The following is a 25,323-nucleotide window of genomic DNA, read 5'->3' as shown; positions in this document are numbered from 1 at the left end:
TCCTGCTCTGTTCAACCCAGTCACCCTGCAGGGGGAGGACAAACACCCAGGAGAGGAAGGAGGGAAGGGTGGGGTGGGTGAGACCACTGAGCTTGTCAGACAATTCACTCTGGGTGTCTGTGGCTGAAGAGGAAGGACAAGGACCAGAGGTACAGGACATTCCTACAGCTGGGTCTGTTTCTCCTTTGCTGCAGGAAAAGCAAACAGGAATTCTCCAAGAAAAGAAAAAAAGTGACACGGGTGTTTTGGATGCCATTATGGGATGCAGCCAGGTGCTCAAACATGGATTGTCATCAGCACCTGGACTCCCTCCTACCCAGCCCAGTGAGGAGGCTCTCAGCTCAGCAGCAGTTGCTGTAAATACCAGTGTGAGCATGGAGATGCCCACTGCTGTTCCCTGGCCTTTCCTCCCTCCCCAGGAGCAGCACAATCTGCTCTCCAGCATGGGTGCAGCACAAGGCCCACACCTTGAACCCAGCCCGTGCTGCAAGACTTGAAGGCATCCCTCATGCAATGCCATGGCAAACACCCTGCCTTGTGCAACCCCTGCCACTGCTCCAGCACCGCCCAGCTGCTGCAAACCATCACATGCTCCCACAGCAATGCTGCATCTGCTCCTCCCTTCCTCCTACACAGCCTCCTCTTGCTCCTCTAGTCCCGTGCTCAGGACTGACAAATCCAACTCAAGTGATGCACTCGCTGAGTATCAAAAGCTCCTGGGAAGATTTACTGCTCGCTGCAGGGGCCAGGTGAGATACTGGAACTCGGCTCTGCTGCAGCATTTGGAAAGCACCATGAACAGCAGATGGGTATCCCTTGCTGGGAAATAAAAATAAGTATTAAAGCACTTGTAATTGCTCAGTGAATTCTCTCTCAGCTTTATCAAAAATGCTATTTCTAATTCAGGCTGTCAGATGCTGGGACAAAACCCCAGAGTGAGGAATACAGACACCAGGATACAGGGAGCTTAGAAAACTGCCTTTATTCTATTAGTTCTTGGAAAAATGAAAATACAGAAAGAGTTTAGTTGGCTGCAGAACAGCAAGAAGTTCACAGGTTAGGAGTCTGATCACTACATGGTAACCAAACTTACACAAAAAGTTTCTTTTTTTTTTTTTTTAAAGTTTTGAAACTGGGTCCAGCAATGAATTTAAGGCAACTGAACAGTTCAGAAGCTTTGAGTGTGAGCAGGCTGTCTTTTCCCATTTCTACAGCACGTTCTGGAAAAAACTGTTCCTGGGTGTGCAGACCACTCATATCATTCAAATGGGTCAGACTCTTACAAATGAAGAGGGGAAGAGGATCAGCTGCTTTCCACCGGACTTTATTTTCAAATACAGTTTCTTAAAAAACCCAGAACACCTTAACGCAGAGGTTACAAGTAACAGTATTAGGAAATCCAATTATACAAAAAATACTACATCTAAGCTGGGGTAAATAGATTTATTTTTGGTAACATACATTTAAACTGGCACTAATTACACAGTAACTAAAAGGTAACTAACATGAAACCACAGAACCCTCACTTTTCCTTAGCTGAATGGGACTTGGTCATTTCAGAGTGATCACATTTTCAAATTAATGTTTTACACCAAGCCATGAAAATCAGATCTTCCTAAATGTGATAGCACTGAAGCTACTCTCGATTCCATACAGCCATGTAACGTTTGTACTCAATTAGAATAGGACGTTAGTTATAAAGTAGTTACAGACCAATCCTCTGTGTTGACAGCTTTTTCTCTTTATAGAGACAAGAAAGAAGATAGAGAATTGTCTTCAATTAGCGCCTGGCATATCCTGTGAGTGCAGAAAAGGTTTGTTAGAGGAATGTTGAGGTTAACCTTGGGTGCACAGATGAATTTGATGCAGATTGTTATAAAAATCATGGTTGGCTTCTAAATACTGGTAGCAAGATGACTCGATTTTTAAATCTCTTAAGTAAATTATAGATAATGAAAAAGGCCAGTAATCATACACTAAGATTAATAAACAGCACTTCAAAATTACTCAAGTGCAGGGTGCTGCTTTGGCCATCTTCCTCTGGCCACGCTTTATAAGAGAAGGCACCCGGACTTCTTCTTGCCACGCCGGGCTTGCAAAGCAGCTCTAGTGGCCATTTCAAACACCTCCCTCACACCGTCTTTGGTCTTTGCCGAACACTCCATGTAGCCAAATGCACCAATGCGGTTTGCCATATCCCGGCCTTCCTCGGGTTTGACAGGCTCCTGCAACAGCACAAAAGCAGCAGGTGAGAACAGCCCAAACTCACTCTGCTCCTCCTCTTCCCACCCAGCTTCCCAACAAACGCAAAGGAATTTCTGGATTAAGTACACATAATGAACTGGTTAGTTAAAAACCCAATTCCAGAGGACATGATCAGTTTTCTGATATCTCTGAGCTTGAAAGATGCAAGACTTTTTGAAATGAGCAAGTGATTGCCTATTTCTGATGAAGCATGTATGTAATTCTTTGCCACCATTGCAAAAAAGCCTATGAAAAAATCCCCAAATCAATGCCTCAGTCTTTGTATATAGGTGTTGATTAGACAGGCCACAGAAACCAGCAGCCAGCTGCAGGTGCCTGTTTAATGCTCTGCTACAACCACCACACACTTCTGCCATTGATTGTGAGACTCTGAAAGGAACCTGCCTGTTTCATTTTGGCCAGCTCTCGTCTTGTGTGCTCGTCATTCCTCAGGTCCTTCTTGTTTCCTACCAAGATGATAGGCACGTTGGGGCAGAAATGCTTCACCTCCGGGGTCCACTTCTCTGGGATGTTTTCTGAAGAAAATAAATAGAGGCATGACTGTACAAAACCCCACTTCTAGGGAGAGTTTTATTTTAAAGCTTTTACACACTGCCTGAGTAGTTGTAACTTGATAATCCACACTGATGCCCTTTTTTCTACACTTCATAAGGAAGCAAACAGACCTGCTCTGGTGTTACCAAAAAAGACAAGCCTGTCTGTAGTAATTTGAAGGCTGAAGGACATGTAACATCTTGGCTTCTTTCAGCAGCTACCTGACAAGGGTTAGCAAAAGGGACTTTGAAGAACACTATGCAGAATTCAGGACTGGAAAGTTATGGAATATTTTGCTTCAAGATAAACATTTTATTATCTCCAGAAGCTAGAGATGGGCCCAATAAGAAGCCTAAGTTTTAACTTAGCTTATTTTCCTAAAGCAACACAAAACAACCCCTCTCAGCTCTCCCCTTACTGCAGCAGAACTGTTCAACACACTAATTACAGATACACAGAAACAAAAGCTTTGGGTAAGTAGTTTTCAATCTGCCACTTCTCCCTGCATGCAGCAAATGAATTTGTTCTCATATACAAGCAACCTCCTCCTCACATCCCTACATGACTTTAGTCTTTTAGTGAAAGGAGGACCTGGGGGGCTTTTGAAAGCAAAACCTTGACAAATTCTGTATAGCAGGAAATGCTGAACAGCCTAAAACATCTGGCTGTGCTTTCATAAGCTCTTAAGACAGTTGAGATTTACCAGTGGATGTACCTGCAGGCTGCATAACCACTTTTTATCTTCATGAAATTCCATTCAGCTTTTGAAGAGACATGCAGTATTATGTAATATGGCATATTTTCTTGCTTGAAGGAACAACTTAGACAGGGGTTTTGAAGCCAGTTTTTGCACTACAGCCAAAATACTAATCCTGCAGCTGCACCTGGAGTGCTCAGGTGTGCTGGCCTCTAGATGCTGCACACCTGAAAAGCTGCCTGGCAGTTCACTGCTCCCAGAGGGACCCTGGCACCCAGATACTGGTGAGCAACAAGGGAGGAGAGGGAAGAGAATTTTTACAATCTGAGCAAAGACAGAGTGCTGCTGCAGCTCTCATGATACTCAGTGTTGCTGGAAAATTCCCTAATGTCTGAAAACTATACATTCAAACCAGCAGCAATTGTGAAACTAGGAAAGCTCCCAAGGGAAAATACATTCTACACTGCAATTCCCAAGGGGAATGTATTGGCACAGAGAAGTGGTTCTGATTCAGTTAGAGATCTACTTACCTAAACTATCAGGACTATCAATTGAAAAACACATAAGTATAACATCAGTATCTGGATAAGAAAGCGGTCTAAGTCGATCGTAGTCTTCCTGTCCTGCTGTATCCCACAAAGCCAACTCAACCTGCAAAATTAAGATAAGGGGTTAGTCAGATCACCAGGAAAGTTCTGATTCAGAAGCCAGGAACACAACAGGAGTGAATCAAATATTTCAGTCAATACCACTCAAAAAGAGGAGACTACAAGTTCTCCTTTGACAGGAGAATTATTAGGAATTTTACATTTTGTAACTCCAAAAATCAACTTATTGCTGCTTATGAGTCTTTTCTTTATGCCTATAACCATTGTCAATTCTTTAAAAGGACAAAAAAGCTACCAGCAGAAAAGCAAGACAGAAGAATCAAAGGGAATCAGCTCCAAAGGTCTGGAAAACTCTCTGACAAGCATCCCAGAAATACCAGTTTTTAGTGAACATCAACTAAGTATAGGCTTAAGATTATGTACATTTTCAATGGGTTTACAGCTGGAACCTGTAGTGACGTAAGAAATGTCAAGATCATACTTATTTGTACACAAATTGAACAAAACTGATTTGTGTGTAAAGCTTCTCGTTACTAAGAAATAAAGTACTTAATGTTCTCAGTTTTTCTACTTTTGCTGGAGCTAGGTGGGAACACCCCACTAGGATTGTTTAAAACTGTAGAAGGAATAGCCAACATTTAAAGCAAAGGACTTTAAAAACTATAATCAAGCTCTTTAGGTACATATACTTCTGCTTAAGATTCTCTGATGAGTCTGCCTTCACAACGGAGTGGGCGCCTTCTTTAAACCCTTGCATTCAAAAATTCCAGGAAAAAAGTCCACAGCAGCTCAGATAAATACAGATGGGCAGAACTGGAACCCACACATAAGCCTGCATGTGCAATGCAACTGTTTAAATTGTGAAGAGACAAAGCCTTGAGTTGCACATATATATACAAAAATAATCTTCTGTATTTTGGTCAGAAATACTCCTCTCAGTGTCACCTCTGCAAATGTGAATTCTGTGGCAAATGTTCATATTTTTAAAGAGACGTCTGTTGATGGTTCCTTCACATGACACTGGAATCAGCTCCTAAAACACCACATCTCCTACCATCATCTCTTTGTCTTCGTATGACTTCTGGACATTTCTGGTAATGCTTTTCTAGGAAGACAGAAGTAAGTGGCAGGCAAACAGAAGAGGCTTAAGCACAGCTCTCCCACAAACTTTTCTAATCAAATTTTCTGAAGACCAAGAGCTTAGGTAAAATACATCCTCTAGTTACAAAAATAAAATCAGCTGATACTGCTGAAGCTGCTCATGCTATTTTCCTTTAGCTACTGGCTGCATATAGCTGATAGGTCATGACTCCTTGTTCACTAATTCAGAGATGCAGAGATTCAGGCAGGAAGGAATGAGGAAGTTAGACTTGGTGATAAGAGAGAGAACATATTTCAAACAATAGTCTTTAGAGTCTAAAATACAACATAGAAACTGTAGAACCTGTCACCTGGGGAGAAAACATGTCCTAATATTAGTCTAAAAGTAAATTTTCTTTTACTGATTCGCATTATGGGAGAGGAAAGCTCTTTCTATAAATCTCTAAATTTTATAATTTAGAGATTTATAAAAATATCTTCTTATAATTCTCTAAATCTATAAATAATCAATCTCTGCAACACTAGGAAATAAAATTTAACATAAAGTCCAAAATTAGCTCAAAAACCTCTTTTTCTCCAGTCAGGATCAAAAGCGAGTGATTTCAATCCATCAGTCACTGCATCTGAACTAGAATGGACTGAAAAATGTCCTGGCTGTACCTGAGGCCAGAGCAAAGGCAATGTCACACAGGGACAAAACAGGGAAGCTCAGCACCATCAGCACCAAGACCTTGTAGTGCCATGGCAGAGTCAGCTCTGTGTGGTTACAGTACCGAACAGACACAGGCTGTGCGTGCCTGAGAGGGTGTGTAAATAGCTGAGCTTTCAAGGTGCAAAGCTCCTGCTTTGTTTGCTTCTGGAGTATCCTGGAAAGTGACAATCTTGCACATCACCCAGCACCCTGCTGACAGAAGTGCAGAAGGCAACCTACCCAGGGATCAGCTGCCCCCTGGAGCATTTGCTTGTATGGTAAAAAAAAGAACTCAAGAGGTTCCACTGATTAAAAACTGATTTTCAAAATATTTAAAACTAAAATGAAATATTTTGCTATTTAGTGTACTGAAGTACAAACTAAAGATGAAGTTCAGTGAGCTGTGGCTACACTTGAGTGCTAATGTACGCTACAAAAATTAACCCCCTTCATCAACCTGTCTGTCATCTGTTCTCAGAAGGATGCTGCATGTTGCCAGGAGTGAGTATGAAAAAAAAAAAAACTCTCCAGGAATTAGACTCTGTTAATTACAACACCAGGTCTCTATTAAAACAGGCACTCTGTTCCAAAGGCCAGTATCCCAAATGCCCTCAGCATCTTTGCATTGCTCCATCCCCTCCCACCTGCTGCAACATTCTACTCAGACTGATTGCACAGCTTTTAGAACCTCAGATTGTGTACAGTTAGAAGCACCTTGTTAAACAGACACTGGATGTGAGCAGGTTCTCACAAGGCCAGTGTTTTTTTTTTCCACAGGAACACACTTAATATTTAAAAATATATTTACAATATAAGCACTTATTCTGAACAAACACCAGTTCGTTCTGGCTCTTAGAGAAGGGTTTACATACCTGCTTTCCATCCACTTCAATATCTGCTACGTAATTTTCAAAGACAGTGGGAACATACACTTCAGGGAACTGGTCTTTGCTAAATACAATCAGCAGACAGGTCTTTCCACAGGCACCATCTCCCACTATAACCAGCTTTTTTCGAATGGCTGCCATAGCTGAAAAACAAAACCATCACTTGTTATTTCAACTGTTACAGCTTTTAACCAAGATGCTAATAATTAATAAACCCCAAGTCTTCAATTAATAAGACTTTTTAAATTGGTTATATGTGTCCTTTAGAGAGAAAGACATATCTGGACTTGGTAAGTTCAGATTCCCATCCTTTTAAGAAAAAACACTCCCCAGCACTTACCAACATACCTGTGAGCCCATTAGGTGCAAGAATAATAGGAAGGAGAGGATATGGGCCTGGTTTAACATTTATTGATCTGTTCTAAAGGCTAAGATAGCAGCACTCAGAGATAATGAGTGAGTGAGCAGCACTGTCCCAGTGTACCCTCTCAGAAGTGCATTCCAGGTAATCATATACAAGATGCTTCAATTTAAGGGCAGTAACATTTTCTTATCACACTGAGTTGTCTTAACTACAGAGTGCCAGTCAGCTGGACTGAGGAGCACATGCTGCCACGTCAGAGCACCAACAGAAGGTTCTCAAGGTAACCAGTTCCTCACATTACAACCACCACTCTGCAAAGGATTTTGGCAGGACTCATCTCACCCCTCAACCCACTTTCCTGGGCATTAACCTGCTCCCAGGTTAATAAAGCCTGCTGTCAGCTTGCAGTAAGAGCAGGGGGTACTTGGAAGTGGAGACCCCTGTGGTGCTCCACGCAGATCTCTGCTGTGCAATGAATTGATGATTAATTGATTGGTCTATATCAGGACCATACAAATCCATGACCTGCTCATGAGCAACTCTGGCCTCAAGAAGACAGTATAAAAGCTTAAAAAGCTTTAAGGAAAGCCTGGAGTCAGGGTGGGGCCGAAGGAGATGGTTGTTTTGGATCTGGCAAAGCAAACACAACCAGCACTATGTATGTGCCTGCTCTCTCTTTTCTCCAGGTGTTTATTTGTGACCGATGCAGGGACAAGCCAGAGATTTAGGGAGTGACCTGCCTACACCAGAGTGCAGTGAGGACAGACCCATAACGACTTTCTTCTCCATAACATGAAGGCACTCCAGGGGAAGCTGCTTAGTCATCCCATGAAGCTTCCTGGAAATGGAGCAAACAGCAACGCCACCACAATACCTATGACTGCATGACCAAAATACCACAGAGGGAGCACCCTGTGAGTTAACTTTTGCCATGACAAAATCAGAACAAAGTTCTAAGAGGATGACCAGGGCTGCTGGCAAGGGGAGAAGCCTCAAAGAAGCACAGGAGAGAATTAAAGGACACAGCAAAAGCATTTTATCCTTTTCACCTCTTCTCTTCCTCATGAAATCAAATAAAAAGGTAAAACTACCATCTAAAAGCAAACTTTGGTAGTTAGGTGGTGAAGAAGCAGTGGATATTACAGAGATTCTGTATTTCTGCTCCAGGTACAGAGAATGTTCCAGGTACCATTTCAACCCAGCAAGCAGCAAGGGTCAAGGACAGCCTTCTCAGACACCACTACTCAAGTGATCCAAATCCATGTCTAAAGTGAGTTATTTCACCTTGCAAATATATATGTACACAAGTTAAAGTTATTTACCTTAGAGACTTGGGGTTATTTTTACATTTGTGGAAGGTTTTAAATGATCCAAGCCTAATAAAAGTTTTGTTTCCATTATTTTAGACAACTTTGAATACTTTCTAGCAATGGTAGTATATGAATTTTACAGAACTGGAAATTATCTGTCCTCTGTACCAACTCAAGATCAACTACTTGTAACTGCTATTTAATGTCAGTTTTGGCTAATCTGCCCTTCAAGTCCTACAAAACCTCTGAAGTAATCTACTCGTGTGCTCCACAGTATTTACAATGAAAAAACTTCCCTGAATGTGTACCCTCGCCCTTTGATGTAACATAAGCCCATTACTGTTTATGCTGTTTTTCGTAGCCATAAGGAAATGGATTATTCCCTTTCCCCAGTGCAGTTGAGAATACATGCCTTCATTTAGTCTTCTCTTCAGGCGAAACAATGCCAGTTTATTCAAGCCTTCTCTGTAAATCATATTTCCTAGACTTTCCCATTGCTCCCTTCTGGGCAGAGTCCAATTGGCACGAATTCACTGAAGTGTGGAACCCAGAAGCTGCATCCAGTATTTCTCCTAGGGCTCTGTGAAGAGTGCCCAGAGCTGAAGGATTAATTTCATTGATCTTCTGGGATATCCTGCTGCTTAAACACTGATCTGGAATTATGTGTCTTTTTCTTTCTTCTTCCCTTCCCTGAAGACAAGACTGTTGATACATTCAGCTTTTAATTCCTGATAACTCACAGACTTTTTTCCATTCAGATGTCTATACAATGAGTAGTTTTCTCTTCACACAGCTGAGTATCCACTGCCACACTTTTATGTATCCTTACAGTGACTGATGGTTTATTCTACCTTCAGGTTCTACTCTGTCCTCTAGTTTAATCATGGTCTGTTGGATGCAAGTTTAATGGTAGTGATTCCCAGATAATTATCTAGGCCATTGATGAAACTGCCCTGGAGACACAGTGGGTGGCTGATGGAATGGGATAACCTGTCCTTCCTTGCCATCTTCCCTCTTCCCTTCTGTGCTGGTAGCTGGGAATGGCCTGTGATGCCTTGAGTTATCTGCAGCATCACCCAGGGTAGGTGACCTTTTGGCATCACCTATGGATAACTGTATTTTTCAATGGAGTATCAGATCAACTCTATCTTCATCTAAACACTTCAATCACTCAGATTATTTTTAAAGTGTTCCTTGCCATTTAAATTTTATGCTTTGGCCTTCTACATAGCTATGCCTAAAGGTCTACAAAGAAACTACAATTGTGGGAAAAAAAAAAACAAACTAAAAACCACAAACCCATTATTTAATGTACATCTTTCTACAGATCCTTCCCAAAAAAAGCTTGAAAATTATATATATAAATTTAAAATTATTATATATATAAATTATTTCAGGAACTTTATTTTATCTCCTCAGTATCTTTTTCCAGAGAAAAGCCTATCATGAAACTCTGTCTGAATGTCTCCTAAGATGTGTTGACATCATTGGGATCCAATGAGCAGTGTGTGCCTAACCACTTCCTTCCCACTGCTCAGGACGTGCCCCATGAGGCTCTCCTGCTCACAGAGTTCTGTGCAGGACCATCACCAGGCCAGATCAAACATGCCCAACAGTCCCCTCCATCTAGTACATTCAAAATCTAGGGAATTAAAATTCCCTCAGCATCAGCTTCTAGAGGATTCTTCCGGACCGTCACAAAAAGACTCAACCACATTATCATTTTTTGGTGACCCATGGCATCCTTATATTTTTTACTGAATTTTCACCTTCCACAGCATTAGCACAGAACAATTTCTTCTAGAACAAGTGTGTTGCATAAAATTCAATTCAGGAGGCAAAGATCACCACTTAAAACCTCCAATTTTCAGAAGCAGCTCAGATTATAAATGGTGGGTAGATATAAACACCTCAGGATGTCAGCTCTGATCATCAGATAGACACCTCCACCCACCTCGGAAGGAAGTCTCCAAACATCACAACTGTTTCTTTCTACTTATCATTATCAATGAACCATAGAATGGTTTGGGTTGGAAGGTACCTTCAAGATCATATAATTCCAACCCCCTGCCATGGGCAGGGACACCTTTCACTAGACCAGTTTGCTCAAAGCCTCATCCAACCTTGAACACTTTCTAATTTAGGAATTCCTTGAATTTCGTAATTTAGAGGATTCAGTGTACATATCAGCATATTTCAGCTAGTTATTTTTAGGTAAAATAAACACATTCCTCTCCAGTGGGCAGCTGTAAGGGGTTGTCAGGTCTGGCAAAGATTCAGAAAAACAACATCTTGGTAGCACAATAGAGAAAAAATTGGATTGTTAGAATGGAGCTGCATCTGAGTGGTGCGTGTTGCAAGGACAACACTAACAGCATTCACAGCAGTTGGGTCTTTCTGGTGCATTCTGACATGCTCTGGTTTTCTTCATCAAGTATTCTGAAACATGGAAATACATGAAATTTGTACCAGCAGTATGTGGGAATCAAAGCATTTTGTTGGCCTAAAGAGTTTCATTTAAGATGCACGTTACACACAATTTACTATTTGCTGCAGCACAGCTTTTCACCAGTGAGCACATGCCTACATTCAGAGCTAAGAAACCTCCGTGAACTACCTGAGAGGGTGTAACAAACAGACCAAACCCAAGCTACTACTGCCTCACTGTAACTGAACAAAAGTACTACACATTCATCCTTTTACAGAACACATGGAGCAGGGAGAGTCCAATAAACCCAGAAAGCTGCTGGAACTGCATCACTGATGATGCAGAACATTGAGCAAGAAGTAATTTACCCCAATTAGTGTAACAGCATGGCTGCAGTGATCTTCTAGGAGAACCTGTGCTGTCTTCTGCAGCAAGGCAAGAGATCTGCAATTTTTCCTACTCTTAATGAACCACTCTTCCAACCTTTGCATTTATAGGATTCTCAAAACCAGCTAGCCTCCTAGATTCAAAGTGGAAACTCTCACAACGTGACTCAAGTGACTCATCTGAATGGAAGAGATTCAATTATGATATTTCCCCAGCCTCAGCCAGAGTCTTTCACAGGTATTACAGGAGCTTTAGACATCACTTACTCAATCCCGCTAACATCACAGGAGGTTGCAACACAAGGAGCTCCTGTTTGCTGAGTTGCCACACTAATATCCTTGTTACAGGAGGCTGCTGTTTCTAAGTGCAGTGAGGCTCCAAGACTGCTGCAGCATAAAGCCCTGCTTGTTAAGGGAATCCACCAAATACTCCAAAAGAATTAGAAATAGGGAAAATATTTTTTTCCATGTTTTAAACATACTCCCCCCAAGTATTACTCTTTACTGCAAGGGAATTTGCCTCTTCAGCATGCTATTTATTTTTCCTAGGAACAAGTTTTCTAGTGCCTCTTCTCTGGCAGGTCCCAAGGCCACACAGCATGAGTGAGAATTTTGGACATGCTGTTGACATTATGAAGTTGGACAGACTGACAACAAACATGCTAGGTTTGTCTGTCTCACTCTGGATCTTATCCTGGAGAAAGTAACTGATGGAAGAAACAGCCTTTTATCATCACATAGATATCACAACTATACTTAATTTCAATTCCCAATTAACTACTAGTAATTTTATGCTGTCTGCTATGCTATATGGGCAGATCCTTTGCATAATGCAGAATTTTGTAAAAAAAAAAATAAATTATATATTTCTGTATTATTGTATGTCAGCAATAACTCAGCAGAGCAGTTCAGCATGCAGTAAGGATGCTGCAGGGGATAGGGGGAAGAACATCCTTTAAATTCTTTCTCACTTAATCCTGCTCAAGTTCCTAAAACCAAAATGTTGGAAGGTAAAGGTTTTGAAATCTTAGAAAGACTGCCTTGCTGCTGACTCCTCTACACAGTACTGAAGCAGTTCGCTTTTGAGTGAATTACAGCCTGGCACTCTTCTCACTTGCTTTATTTCCCTTCATTCAGTCAGCCCTGCCCTGGGCAGCAGGATGAACAAGAGCCAGGCTGAGGGACCAGAAGAAGAAACCCTGCTCAAGTGTCTCCCACCCTGACCAGTGAGGCCCTGCCCTCTACCTACCACAGGGGAGAACTGACTCTGTCCCAGTCCCTCAACTGCCTCTGCCTCAGCACCTGCATTTACTCTTAAAATAACTCACTTTTGTTCAAGTCTGAGGTGGAGGAAGGAAGAGTTTTCCCCAAAGACTCCAGGGATCAAGAGGGGATGAGCAGGCTTTTCTCACAGTTTTATTCTGGCCATTTAGCAACGTCAGATATTAATGCTGAGAACTAGCAAAGCAGTTTGGAGTGCAAAGTAGATCAGCCCCAAAGAAACAGATCTGATTTTAGGCAGCTGTGTAGTCAGTGAAGAAAGAGACTGAACATAAACCATCTGAGTGGGTGAAGCAACCCAAAGACTATGACCAGGGAAGGGGTCAGACAAACAGGCCAGGAGGAGAACAGCAGAAGGATGTAACCACTCCTCTAGAACAGAATCCAGAATTCCCACATTTCCAACAGCAGGCAAGCATCTCAACCTTCTCCTCCACTCAAGTCCCAGTGGAGAATGTCAGCAACTATACATTCTGTAATCCTTTTCTGATGCTCACTTCTCATTAGTGAAAGCACATACAAACAAATACCAGAAATACTGCAGCTTGCTGCTGAAATGCTAATCCTGCTACCTTAAATCAGCTTCCTTCAGTTTATGTAAGCCTATGTGTGCTATCATGCACACATATTTTTCGCCACATAACCAACACAGGATAGCCCTGCTTTTCCATAGCAATAGCTGTGAAGTAAAAGAAACTGTGACCCCAATTCACCTCTTAGATAAGCTGCAAACTGGGAAGTCAACAGCCTTGGGACTGAAAGAAAAGTAAGAAAAAAATTATGGAAAAACGTGACTCAATCACATAAAGGAACCAGATACAACCCATGTTTCTGCAACAGGGTTCCTAAAAGATCCTGGAATCTGTACATACCCCAAAGCATGCAGAAAGCAACCACTTTTTTATTGTCTGAACTGATCAGTACAGCCACACTGACAGTCAAGGCAAACACACTGAGCTCAGAGTGATTTACTCTTTTGACACCATGAACAACCTGAAATCAAGCATTACTAGGATGCAGCCTCAGTTCAATTACAAGCCACCAGAATCAAAGCACTAAAAACCATGAATGTGGTCACCTCTATCAAGGAGACAGCCAACACATTTCATTGTAATGACTGAGATTTTCCTAATTTTGTGCAAGTTTGTCTATGGACATTTCCACTCATAAACCAAAAAGCCACATTATTTTAAGTGTTGCTAACAAGGCCTTTGAGAAATAGCTATATTTATATTCCTTACTGCAGCCAGTAGATAAAGCAGTTTGACAGTACTGCAAAATAGACCTATTTCTAACTACAGCACTATGTGGGAGCAGTTGGTGAGAAGAAGCAATCTGCTGGGGCTTTTTGGGAGGGTTACATATGAAATCTAACACTTGAAAAAAAGTTCCAAAGGTGGCAAAGCATAGGGCAGGCTACTGATATTGCACATTAAATTTAACCCACAGAGAAATGGAATTTTTCTGTTGTAAGACTGAAGTACAATAGAAAAACTGACACAGAAGGTCAGCATAGTATCCAATGGGATTAAACACTGAACACAGGTCCTTTGGGAAGGCCTTTGGACAAAGCAAGCTGAGTGTTCAGCTTTCTGATAACAGTTCATTCAGCCTATGTCGACCAGGCTCAAGTCTGGCATGTTTTAGTAGATTGGAAAAAGTGCCTTGAAAATAGAGCCGTACATTTCCAGAGCCAGCTTTAAATCAGGAGCAGCACAGCTGTGTTCACCCCCAGCTAATAAACCTCCCCAGGTCTCAGCTAACTCCACAAATAACCAGCTCAAGCCTCTTTGTACTACATCACCAGTACTGGGAACAGGGTCAGCTTAACTGCATTAGGTCTTAGCAACACTGGTTGCCAGCCCCAGTGAACCTTTAATGACTGATTAATTTTATACAGTCATTAAGAGTTATCCAAAAGTACACAATAGGTGTTTAATAGGCATGGGCATACAGTGCATCTTCGTTAAGGACACTGAGTTGTTTATGCTGCCTCTGCAATGGCTGTGATGGGGCAGGAGATTCCTCATGCAGCACAAAACCTGCCAGTGCAATGTTTTGGAGGAAACCTGAATCAGCTGTCAGCACTAGATCCATGCTGAGTGTCATGTGGGCACAGCACGCCTAATCTGAGATATCATGTGAAGTCTCAAAGCAGGATTCATCCTATCAAATTACAGCCTTTGCCCTTGCCTTCCTCTTCAGGAAAAATCCTGTGTGACTACACACAATTCATCTTCCTCTCAGAGAAGAAAATTGTTTTGGATTCTAATAAATCGGCTTGAAAACACTTTGCTTTGCTCTCTTTCCCTCTACCTGCCCAGGCTTTACAGGAACGAGCCTCAGCACTGCCAAATGCTCCCAGGAACACACAAACTATCTTCTGTTAAAACACCCAAATCATGACCTGTGCAACCCTCTACACCTAGCACTGTGTCCCACAAACAGCTCCAGCATGGACATTGACCACTGGACCAACTTGTTTCTGCACCTAAACTTACACCTAGAGACTCACAGGTGTGAATCTACTGCAGGTTCCACACACATGGAAACAGGGACATTGACTTAGGAGTTAGACCTCTCCACCTCAGAGCCTGGTATTTTGGATAAACTCAGGACTGGATTCTTGCACTAAAGAGGAGAAAAAATGACCAAGAAGCTTTTCTCTGCATGCTCGCCAGCCTTCAGCTCAGGAGCCTCTTGGGTCAGATGTGGTTCCCATGAATTTGGTAACCTCAAACAGATTTCTCCTCCATGAGCTTGTCCAGACTCCCTTTGAACCCATGTAAACTTCCAGCACACACAACATCCTGTGGAGGGAGTTCCCACAACTTAATTACACATTGTCTAAAGCCACTTCCTTCAAATTCAAGATTGTCCCTATTAGTTTCTTTTACTGCCTCCTAATTCCGAAATGGAAAGGGAGTGAACAATTTGCCTCCGCTCACCCTCTTCCTGCTGCTCACATAACAGCCTTTCCAGATTGGAGCACCCTAACACAGAGCTGGTTTTTTTTAAAAACTTGTCTTTACACATTTGACAGTAGTGACTGTCTACTCCTGGCATAAGGAGTAACAAAGTGGTAGAGGTGTCACCTTCCCATCCCACAGGGTCCATCCCGGCTCCAAGTGCCCCAGGGCTGCTGCAGCACAGCTCCAAGAGCAGGAGTCTTAAATTCATTCACAGAGTATCAGAGAACCACACCCAGAGATGCGTTTCAAGTGCAAACAAGCCACGGCTTGGTCATTCCCCAGTACATTTCACCCCGTGCATTAATTCAAGTGCAGATCATCTTGACTTTAAAATAGCAGCAACAGAGAACGCCATACCAAGCTCCTCACTCCAGCAGTCAATTACATTTTCTGCATTATGATGAAGTTTTCCTTGTCACTTCCTCAGACTCTGCAAATTTCCCATTACTGGCATTTTGCATTTCTTCCTGGCGACCACCCAAAAACACAACCCAAAAGCCCAATTCCTTCATGTTCTCACTACATACATACTCACCTGAGCTTCCACTTGCCTTTCACAGTTGCCCTCTCTCTACTAAATTTAATATGAACTATTTTGATTTTGTTCTGGATTCTTTTCTCTCTGAAAATGACATGCAATTACTGTCAACTACTAACTGAAGACTAAGATGAACACTTGCACTTAAGAAACAAACTAAAACAATTAACACCTCTTGTTTCTATTTTCCCCAGTCCAGGCTGAGTGACACTGCCTTAATTCTTTCCTGAACACTTTGTTACTTATTCCATTATTGAACCTGGGATTGATGTCTTAGTCTGATGGGATTACAATCATTAAGATTGTCCTACTTCTCTTTATTATTACTGCATATTAGCATTCTTTCAAACTCAAACTGCTGCAGTATGTAAAGAGCTTTCTGGAAAAAAAATTACATTGCCCCCCCTTGATTTTCAGGCCAGAGATCTTCAGAGCTAAGACACATATCAAAACAGAAGTGTCAACTACCAAATCTGGTAAGATTAGGTCTGCAATATCATTCAACCTTTTTTTTTTTTTTTTTTAACTTAATGAGATAATCAGAATACCTGATTGCACAGAAGTTCTCTGTGTATAGATAAATAACTGCCAAAAGATAGGAAACCAGGCAGAAGGAAATGCTCAGTGCTCTCACAAAAACACCCGTGGAACCTGCACAGCTCAACGTTCATAAATGACCTGAAAAAGTGAAGAAAAATAGCTATACAACAAAATGCACTGGTGATGTCAAGATGTAGAGGTAATAAAGGCAAGGGCTAACTGTGATGGATTTCAGAACTTTAACAGGCTCTGTGTCTTGGCAATAAAATTTGAAAGAGAGAAATGTGAAGTGATATGCAATGTAAAAACCAGATTCAACTTTCTATACGAAATGATGGACTGGGAGCTGATCACTGCCACTCAAGGACAGCATTCAAAGGTTATATAGTTAATTCTTTTGAAATAAAAGCTCAATACTCCAAAGTGCCACAATTTTAAAGATTCCAGTATTAAGAACTAGGAGAAAAGGAACAAACCAGAAATCATTAAGATGATGTAGGAATCCATCGCATGACTGCATCTTCTGATGTGTGCAGCTGTGATCCTCCCATGTCAAAAGGCTATAAATGAACTGGAAATGACTCAGAGCAGGGCACATGGATGATTAAACTACACAACAGTGACCATATGAGGAACAGCTACAGCAGAACTGGAAAAAGGACAGTCTGGAAGAGACGCAACCACAGAAGAAAACAACTGGATGCTTCTCTCAGACCCTAAAGAGCAGTGAGCAAAGGTGGGGCCTGAAACCAGGACAAGAGCAAACAGGACAAGCCAGCTTGAAAGCAAAGACAGGCAGGCCTCGCAGCAGGACACATGGCAAGGCCTCACCACATTTCAACTTTTTAGATCCATAATTTTATAGTTATCTGAGCTCCTTTTCCCTCCCAGTTACTTTCCGCAATTGTGAGCTTCTGTTTCCTATTTTCTATGTTCAGTTACTACTTCTCTCTTATTTCATCTGTAGGGCTTTCTCGCACTGTTTTTTAAGTGTGAACAAAACAGATGCCTTCATTTCCTTTCCAAGCCAGGTTATTCAATTCACATTCAACACTTGGTAGGAGAAAAACACTGCAAAAGAAGGTTCCTGAAAGACCTTTTTTAAGCATGTTTAAGTCAATTTTTAAAAAACTAAACCAGCAATATGTGCAAGCAAATCTCTATCTTAACATTGTCAATGTGTATCCTGTTTTTCTAACATTAAACTTAGCACGGTGCTCCTGATCAATTACCTGCAAAGTTCACCCCTATACTGTTCACCTCCCTGTTGATACATAATTAGTAAATTAACACCATTTCAGAACCCAGGGAAGAAGACTAATTTGACTAATTTCTCCCTTGTCTTCTTCTACCATGATGAGTCTCTCTCCAAAGCTGAAGACAAAGTTTGGATTTTGGGGGTAGAAAGAAGGATTCTGTCCTCAGGATCTGTGACTGTTGTTGCTGTCCTTGCCTCCCCCATGGAACATTCTTGCTCATTTGCCCCCTCTGACTACATCTTTGCTATCTGTAGGCAACAACAACTTACAAGAGCACTTCTCTTATGCAATACCGAGTCCCAAGATTACTTTGCACAAAATGAGATTAGGGCTTAATATTGAGGTAATTATAGTAGATCTGTGGATTTCCACACGTGTGTAATCTGCAAAACACTTTGCATTTCAGCCAGTTTTTTCTTGGTGTTTTCTCCTCCCAGACACCTCCTGCATGTGAGATGGGATGTGGGGCACCTCATTCTGAGCAAGGCAGGCTTCAGCTTGGGCGTGGTGGCTCTGTCTTCAGGTGCTGGCAGTAAAGCACAAACGGAGAAGAAAAACTAACACTAACTTTTGCAGACAGCCATCTACTTGTACCCACAACTGACACTCACCTGTGTTCCTTCCTCCTCTTCTCCCACCACAAGACATCTGCTGAAACTGCACTGGTTCAGATCAAACACCCAGCAAGCCCAACACTGCCTGACACATGCAAGTATCTCCGACAGAGAAAAAGAAGGAGTGAATGCACTGATACCACCAGAAGTGTATTTTCTCAGTTGACAGCTTGGGGGTAATTCTTTCTTTTTATTCTTTATGCCCAACAGCCCAACATTTGACAGTGTTTTCTCCTGTCATTTCACCTGTTTGGTTCTGAAGCCACATAAATTGTTGTCATTCAAAGCACTCTTTGGCCCTGTGGTCTCAGTGCAGACTGAGGGAGAGGCACCATCAGTTTTGATCTAGACCAGACTGCTTGGTCATATCTTTGCCAAGCTAAAGAGTTCAAATGTTTTTAAGCATCCCTTGTATGGAATCCATTCCTTATCTCTGATCACTATTTTCAGCCTCATCTTTGCTTTTCCAGTTGCAATTTATCTCAAAGCACATCTTTCTTTGTACCACCCCACTGTGATCAGTGTGTTGAAGTCTAAGAGCCATGATGCTTTTTTTTTTTTTCCTTTTTTTATTCCTTTCCCAAAGCCCCTCATACAAACTCATCACCGCCGAACACTGAACTTCCATTTTCACAGAAATATGGCAAGCTCTTCCTTCTAAGTGGCAATAATTAACTTTCACCCCATCAGTGCATAAACAAATTAAGACTGCCCTCCTGCTTTGTATTTATCTGGAACAAATTTCATTTGGCATTTTGCTGCCTGTAATTCAGTGTAAGAAGGACAAGCTGTGATTCTTCCTAATCAGCTCTGGTCTTTTCTTCCCTTCATCCTCAACACCTTTCTCATTTATGAATATGATGAACAGCAGAGATGTAACACAGATCCCTCTTCTCTTGTCCCAAACTTCCCTTCTCTGTGCTTCTCGAGTCATTCAAAAACCTCCTGTAGATACGAGCTGCACCATTTCCTTCGCAAAAGCCACACTGGCTTTCTGCTACTTTAAGTTGTTGGTCCATCTGGTTAGCTCTTTCCTCTCTTCTACTTTTTAAAAAGGCACTGAACTGTGATATCCTGCTGAACTATCTTTAAGAACTGCTACCACATAAATCATCTTCTATTTCTGTGGCTTCAAGGTATTGAGAAGTTACACAGTGTAATTAGGAATTCGGTCATTTCAGGCCCGAGTTTCCTTTGGAACCCTTGGGCAAGCACCATCTGGTCTTGGCATCTTGTAACTGTATTTATTACTTTGCTCTATAAATTATTTTGCTGAAAATTCAAGCAGAGACAGATCTTCCAATGACTCCTGTTCTCCATGAAGAGAATATCTGGCACAGGGAACCTCTTCGGACTCCTGGACTCCTCCATGGGAAACAGGAATAGGATGAAAGATGATTAAGTCATCTTTCTACTCACGGCTTCATCATCAAATATTTCTTTCACTTTTCCATCTACTGGCCCTCCAGAATCCTGAACCTTTCTTGTTTCTGATGAACTTGGAATTTTTTTTTTTCCTATTAGTAAGATGTTTCTCTCAGAGTCTCTCTGGCAGATCCTTGTATTTTTCATTTGACTTGCCAGACTTCACGTTCTTATTTACTTTTCTGGTCAACTTCATGACTTAAAACTTTCTGAAAGCTGTATTCTTATTTCTAAAACTTTCTTTATCCCAAACTGCATGCTCATTCTCATCTGTCAACATTCCACAGTATAATTTAAAATCCTCCCAACAACATTTTCAATTTCAAGCCCAGAAGCCTAGTTCTGCTGTGGTTTACATGGAACCCAGCCTTTCCAAACAGCTCTTGGACTGAGGGTCAAAAAATGAGCCAATTCACTTGGTCAGCACCCAGTCAAGATCCCACTGTGAGACGGCCTTCTCACTTCACACAGCTTCAACAGAGCAGATGGGAGGTGAAGAATAAAGAGCCTCCAGGTGTAAAATATAAGAAAAATGAAATGCTAGCAAAGAATGCAAACAGAGATAACTGGTACTTGGACAGCTGCTAGTTCTTTCAAATCACTGACACATGCAAAGTCAATCTTCCTTAAAACTGTGAAGAGGAGGAGGAGGAATCCCTTTGTACACATCCACACTAGCAACCTGCTCCAAATGTGACAGTTCAGGCCAGGTGAGACAAGTATTTATGGCTGCAAAACACTGCTAATTAACTGAGCAAAGAGACTGAATTGAGCTCTGTTTCTGATTAAAAAACAACAATAAAAAAGCAAGCAGAAAACCCACAACTGTCAGAGCCTGAGGAAAGCAAAACCTCATATTTGGTGTACTGCCCAATTTTACCGGGTATACTTGTGATTCTCCATCTGTTTGTTTTGCAAGGGATCTTGGTCATGAAAGGTGGTCAGAGAGACAGCAAACCTTCTTCTGATTAGTTTAATTAGATGACTCATTTAGGAAAGACTGGCTTTTAGTTGTGTGGATGGCAAATATATTAATTAAAAGGTGGACTATAGGTATTTTAATTCAACTTTTATAGTCTCAAATGTCCTTCCCAAATGAAAATATGGTGATAGGAAAAGGACAGAAGAGAGGATGGACAGGGCAGTGTCACTCTACCAACTCCAATTAGCCTTTGCTACTTTATTCACTGTTCAGAATGAGTGGTAACAGATCCCACCAAGACCAGAAGGCACCCAGACACTGAACAGCAGTGGAAAAGTAACAGTAACTTAACCAGTGTACCACAGATAGTATTTTGGGATATTTTTGCTTATTTTTGAGATTTACCAAAAAGTAATAAGCAACCACCTCTTTCTATTTAGCTACCCACTATTTATAGCAGGAGAGGAATTATACCAAAAGGCAAGGAGCAGAGGATTTTCATCATGCATTCAGGTGTGTGCAGGTGCATAGCTGTGCCCTGGGAATGGAATGAAGGTCTGCTGTCATTTGGCACATTTATTTTGCATTGCACTGTTCTCTATTACAGAGTTTCACCCTTATTATATGTTTTACTAGGACAAGCTCATAATGGATTAATTTAAGATTTCAAGGGCACACTTGCTGTACTTTATCAACATGCTAACTTCCTTAAATTCACCCCATTACACTTCTCCTCCACGTTAGTTCAAACTACGTTTAAAAACACATTGTAAGGCAACAGAGCAGAACAAGAGAGAGAGATGAGATTTAGTACTAAAGGTAAAAGATGGTGGTTTGAGTGGAGACTTGGAAAGAACCTGATGATACCATAAGCAGCAGGGAGTAAAATGGTAGAGACACTGAGAAGGCACACTTGGCTAATGAAAAGGTAGCCAAGGTCAGAAATATCTAGCACAGAGCAGACAAGATGTGAGGAAGAGCCCACAGGATTCTGGGCAACTTAAATACATTGAGAGAAAAAGATTAAGTCTAAAAACCAGAAACCCAAGAGTTACTATCGGAAAATGAGGAAAGATGATGATACTTCTAAGACCTCTCCTAAACGTTTTCATTTGCAATTTGCTTATCTGAAGAGCCATCCCCAGTCCTACATCCTGGTGGCAGTTAAGATCATTTAGGATGTTTTTACTGTCAATTCCTGGCTCAGAGAACTCCCCGCCTCTGGCGCTTGGCTGCTGTGGCACTTGGCCAGAGCCTGAGCTTGGTGAGCAGGGATAACATGAGAGCTGCTCAGCTCAGTTCTGCTGTGACTGAATTTATTTTGCCCTTTATGTGATGGTGCATTCATGTCTTGAAAAATTATTTTTGACAAACACATGTATTCTAGTGTTAAATGATACAAATCATCCAAATTTATGGATTATTGTAAAAATCATACAAATTTATGTCAAACATTTATGCTGAATGTGCTGTTAAACATTCCAGTGAACTAATTAAAGTGAAATAAGGCTAACATTTTTCTTTTTTTAAACATGCAGCCTTGGTCCAAATCAGTACCAGAATTAGCCTGTGTATATTTGAACGAGAAATGCCGTTGTTGTGTGGCTGGAGACCTGGATAAGACCAGAACAGGGCAGGAAGAAAGCACACATGTATCAAAAGAGTCTTCAACAGCAAGCAAATATTTTCACAAACAATCTTTTCAGGGAGGGAAAGACTTAATATTTCCATACTGGAAAAAAAAATCCCCAAATAAAGCCATGCGAAAACCTAATACTTTGATTCACAAACATTTAGGACACGTACCATTAACTTTTGAAATTTCTGAGATAAAAAGAAGACAACAGAAGTCTGGTTCTGGAAGAAGTTTACCATTTCAAATTCACACAGATGGCAGAACTGACACTTAGGCTAAGCTCTGGGGGTGGGGGGAGAAGGCAACAACAAACTTAACATTACCTAGGGAAGTCTTAGTGTTTAATTTTCTCCAAATACTGTATCACACAGAGAAAGGGCGGGTGGGAACCACTGCTGGTGAAGAATTCCCTGCAACAAACAGGTGAACTGTACGAGGAGAGAAACAAAAGCTGGATATGAGGCAGCAACTAAAAACAAACAAACCCCCGTTCCAGACACCTCTTAAAGGGATATCAAAGTAGTTGTGGTATCACTGGACTGGGAACAATACTTCATCCTGAGTATCACTAATAACTAACTCTCCAGACCTCTGGGAGAAGTTTTTGGGTCTTATTTTTAAAACTCAAACAGTAGTCTCGAGGTTCCTCTCGCGCTCGAAAGAATGGGTGTCGTGGCAGAAAAGGTTTATGCGGGGTGTATTTTAACACCGGGCAGCTCTCAGCCCAGGTGAGGCTGTCGGGGCTCCGGTGGTGTCAAACCACCCCCGGCGCTTCCCCGGCCTGCTGCAGCCGCCCCACCAAAAAACACCGCCCAAACTTTCCAGTTTCGCTCCAAAGGCCGATTCCTCCCCGAGATAAAAGTTCAGCGGCGCACAACCCCCCGGCAGCCCTTGCAGAGGCAGCCCGGCACGGCCCCGTGTGCCGCGGGGGGCCCGGGACGGCGACCCCCGGTGCGGGCGGGGCGCGGCCCCGGCGCCGCTGACGTCACACAACAAGCTGCCACTCACCGGGGCACCCCCGGTGCCGCCCGTGTCACCCCGCGGGGCCGGGGGGGCAGCACCGCCCCCGCCACACCGCCCACGGCCCGGCGGCGGTACCGGGTCCCGGGCGGGGCGCGGGCGGCTCCCGCGGGAGAGCCCCGGGGCCGCGCCCCTTCCTCCCCTCCCCCGCTCCCGCGGCCCGGAAAGGGCCCCGTTACCGGCCCCAGGAACTCGCGGAGGGGCCACCCCCGCCAGCCCTCCCCTTTTGTGCGCGGCGGTGGCGGCGAGAGGCCCGGCCGGGCCCGGCCGCCCCCGCCCGCAGGCCGCGGACTCCCGGCGGGGGCGGGCGGGCCCCACCCGGCGACGGCGGCGGGAAGGGGGAAGGGGAGAAGAGAGGCCGGCGATCCGCCCCCCCACCCCGCGCCCCGCGGTCGGCAGAGAGCCCCCCGGTACCTGCGGCCTGCGCTGGTCCGGCTCCCGCCGCCTCCTGCTCCACAGGCCCGAGCGCGAGCGGCGGCGGCGGCGGAAACGGGCGGGGCGGGGCGGGCCGTGCGCGCTCCCGGCCCCGCGCGCGGCGCGCTCCCGAGCCGCCCCGCCCGGCCGCGCGCGGCTGCCAGCCCCGCGGCCAATCGGCGCGGCCGCGCGCGGGGGCTGCCGGGAAGGGCCGCTATAAAAGGTGCCGGTGCTATTTACGCCGCGGCAGTTGGGGAGCGGCGGGGCTGGGCTGTGGGCTTGGCTTTGGGCCTGTTGGTGTTCTCTTAAGGGAGGCTGCTCGCCTCCTTGCGGCCTCATCGGTGCCTGCTCCGTGAGGCGTTATCGATGCTGGGCACGGTCCCTCCGCATCTACTGCGGGAAAGGCGGCTGTGGTGGGGCCCTGAATCGCGATGCCCGGTTTGTCTGTGGGCGGTTCGTCTCTCCCTTCCGGTCCAGTGCGTGGTTCTGGGCCCCTCAGCTCGGAAGGACCAGAAGGGTCCAGGGAAGGGCAGTGAAGCTGGTGAGGGGTCTGGAGCACAAGTGCTGTGAGGAGCAGCTGGGGGTGTTTAGCCTGAAGAAAAGGAGGCTCAGGGGTGGCTATGCTACTCTGTAAAACTCCTGACAGAAAGCTGCAGCCAGGTGGGAATTGGCGTCCCCTGCCTGGGAACTAGAGATGGGATGAGAGGATGTAGTCTCAAACTGCACTGTGCTGGACATCAGGAAGGATTTCTTCACAGCAGGGGTGATCAGACATTGGAACAGGCTGCTTGGGGAGATGTGGGGTCACTGTCCCTGGAGGTGTTTAAGGAAAGGCTGGCTGAGGCACTCAGTGCCATGGTCTGGCTGACATCCAGGAGTTTGGTCATAGGCAGGATTTGATGACTGCAGGTCTTACAACCTAATTGATTCAGTTAAAGGTGGTTGGGAGCAGTGGTATCAAAGTACCCTGTTTGTCTGTGAGCCTATTTATTCCAGTGGAGCAAATGAGCTCTGCTCCTAGCAGGCACTGAGCTGTGCCGTTGGGGCTGGAGAAAGCTGAGGGGCTCACAGGCAGCACAAGGCAGGGGCTGGAAGGGTTGGAATCACAGCATTTCCTGAGTTTGTCTGTGGTGAGCTTAATGGCAAGGACTGCCCTCATCCCAGGGTGCAGATACCTGTGGTTGATGCACTGGAGGAAGGATGCTACTTCATCATTTCCATCCTTGCCCACCTGAGGAGGTTCAACATGTGGAACTGGCTTCAGGGGCCCCGGGGTGAGGTCATCACTGCAAAGGGAATGTGTGCATGGAGAGGGTTGGTGACAAACAGCCTCTGGTGTCTCTCAGGGCTCCCTTGTGAACAGGCTCAGCAGCCTTCAGCTGGCACTTGGGGATGGTCTGTTTAACCTGGACACTGTAAGAGAAACTGATG

General features: G+C 43.6%; 1 protein-coding gene across 6 annotated transcripts; it reads right to left on the bottom strand.

The window, feature by feature from the left end:
• Positions 1–965: 965 nt before the first annotated feature.
• On the bottom strand, positions 966–23,994 carry RHOA (ras homolog family member A). 6 transcript variants are annotated; one of them, XM_021533264.3, is made up of 7 exons: positions 23,893–23,994; positions 22,782–22,886; positions 16,611–16,740; positions 6,769–6,926; positions 4,027–4,147; positions 2,650–2,780; positions 966–2,225 (listed from the first exon to the last, which is right to left on the bottom strand). In XM_021533264.3, the coding sequence occupies exons 4-7, from the start codon at positions 6,922–6,924 to the stop codon at positions 2,052–2,054; spliced, it is 582 nt and encodes a 193-aa protein (XP_021388939.1). In that variant the 5' UTR covers positions 6,925–6,926; positions 16,611–16,740; positions 22,782–22,886; positions 23,893–23,994; the 3' UTR covers positions 966–2,051. The 6 variants fall into 6 exon arrangements, with proteins under 6 accessions (XP_021388939.1, XP_021388948.1, XP_021388959.1 ...); XM_021533273.3 differs by having other exon boundaries at positions 22,782–22,868; positions 23,893–23,987; XM_021533284.3 differs by lacking the exon at positions 16,611–16,740.
• Between the last annotated feature and the right edge of the window lie 1,329 nt (positions 23,995–25,323).

Source organism: Lonchura striata, chromosome 12 (assembly GCF_046129695.1).
Source record: "Lonchura striata isolate bLonStr1 chromosome 12, bLonStr1.mat, whole genome shotgun sequence".
NCBI classification, from domain to species: domain Eukaryota; kingdom Metazoa; phylum Chordata; class Aves; order Passeriformes; family Estrildidae; genus Lonchura; species Lonchura striata.
The sequence above is the reverse complement of the archived record's forward strand: the minus strand, read 5'-3'. Positions and strand labels throughout refer to the sequence as shown.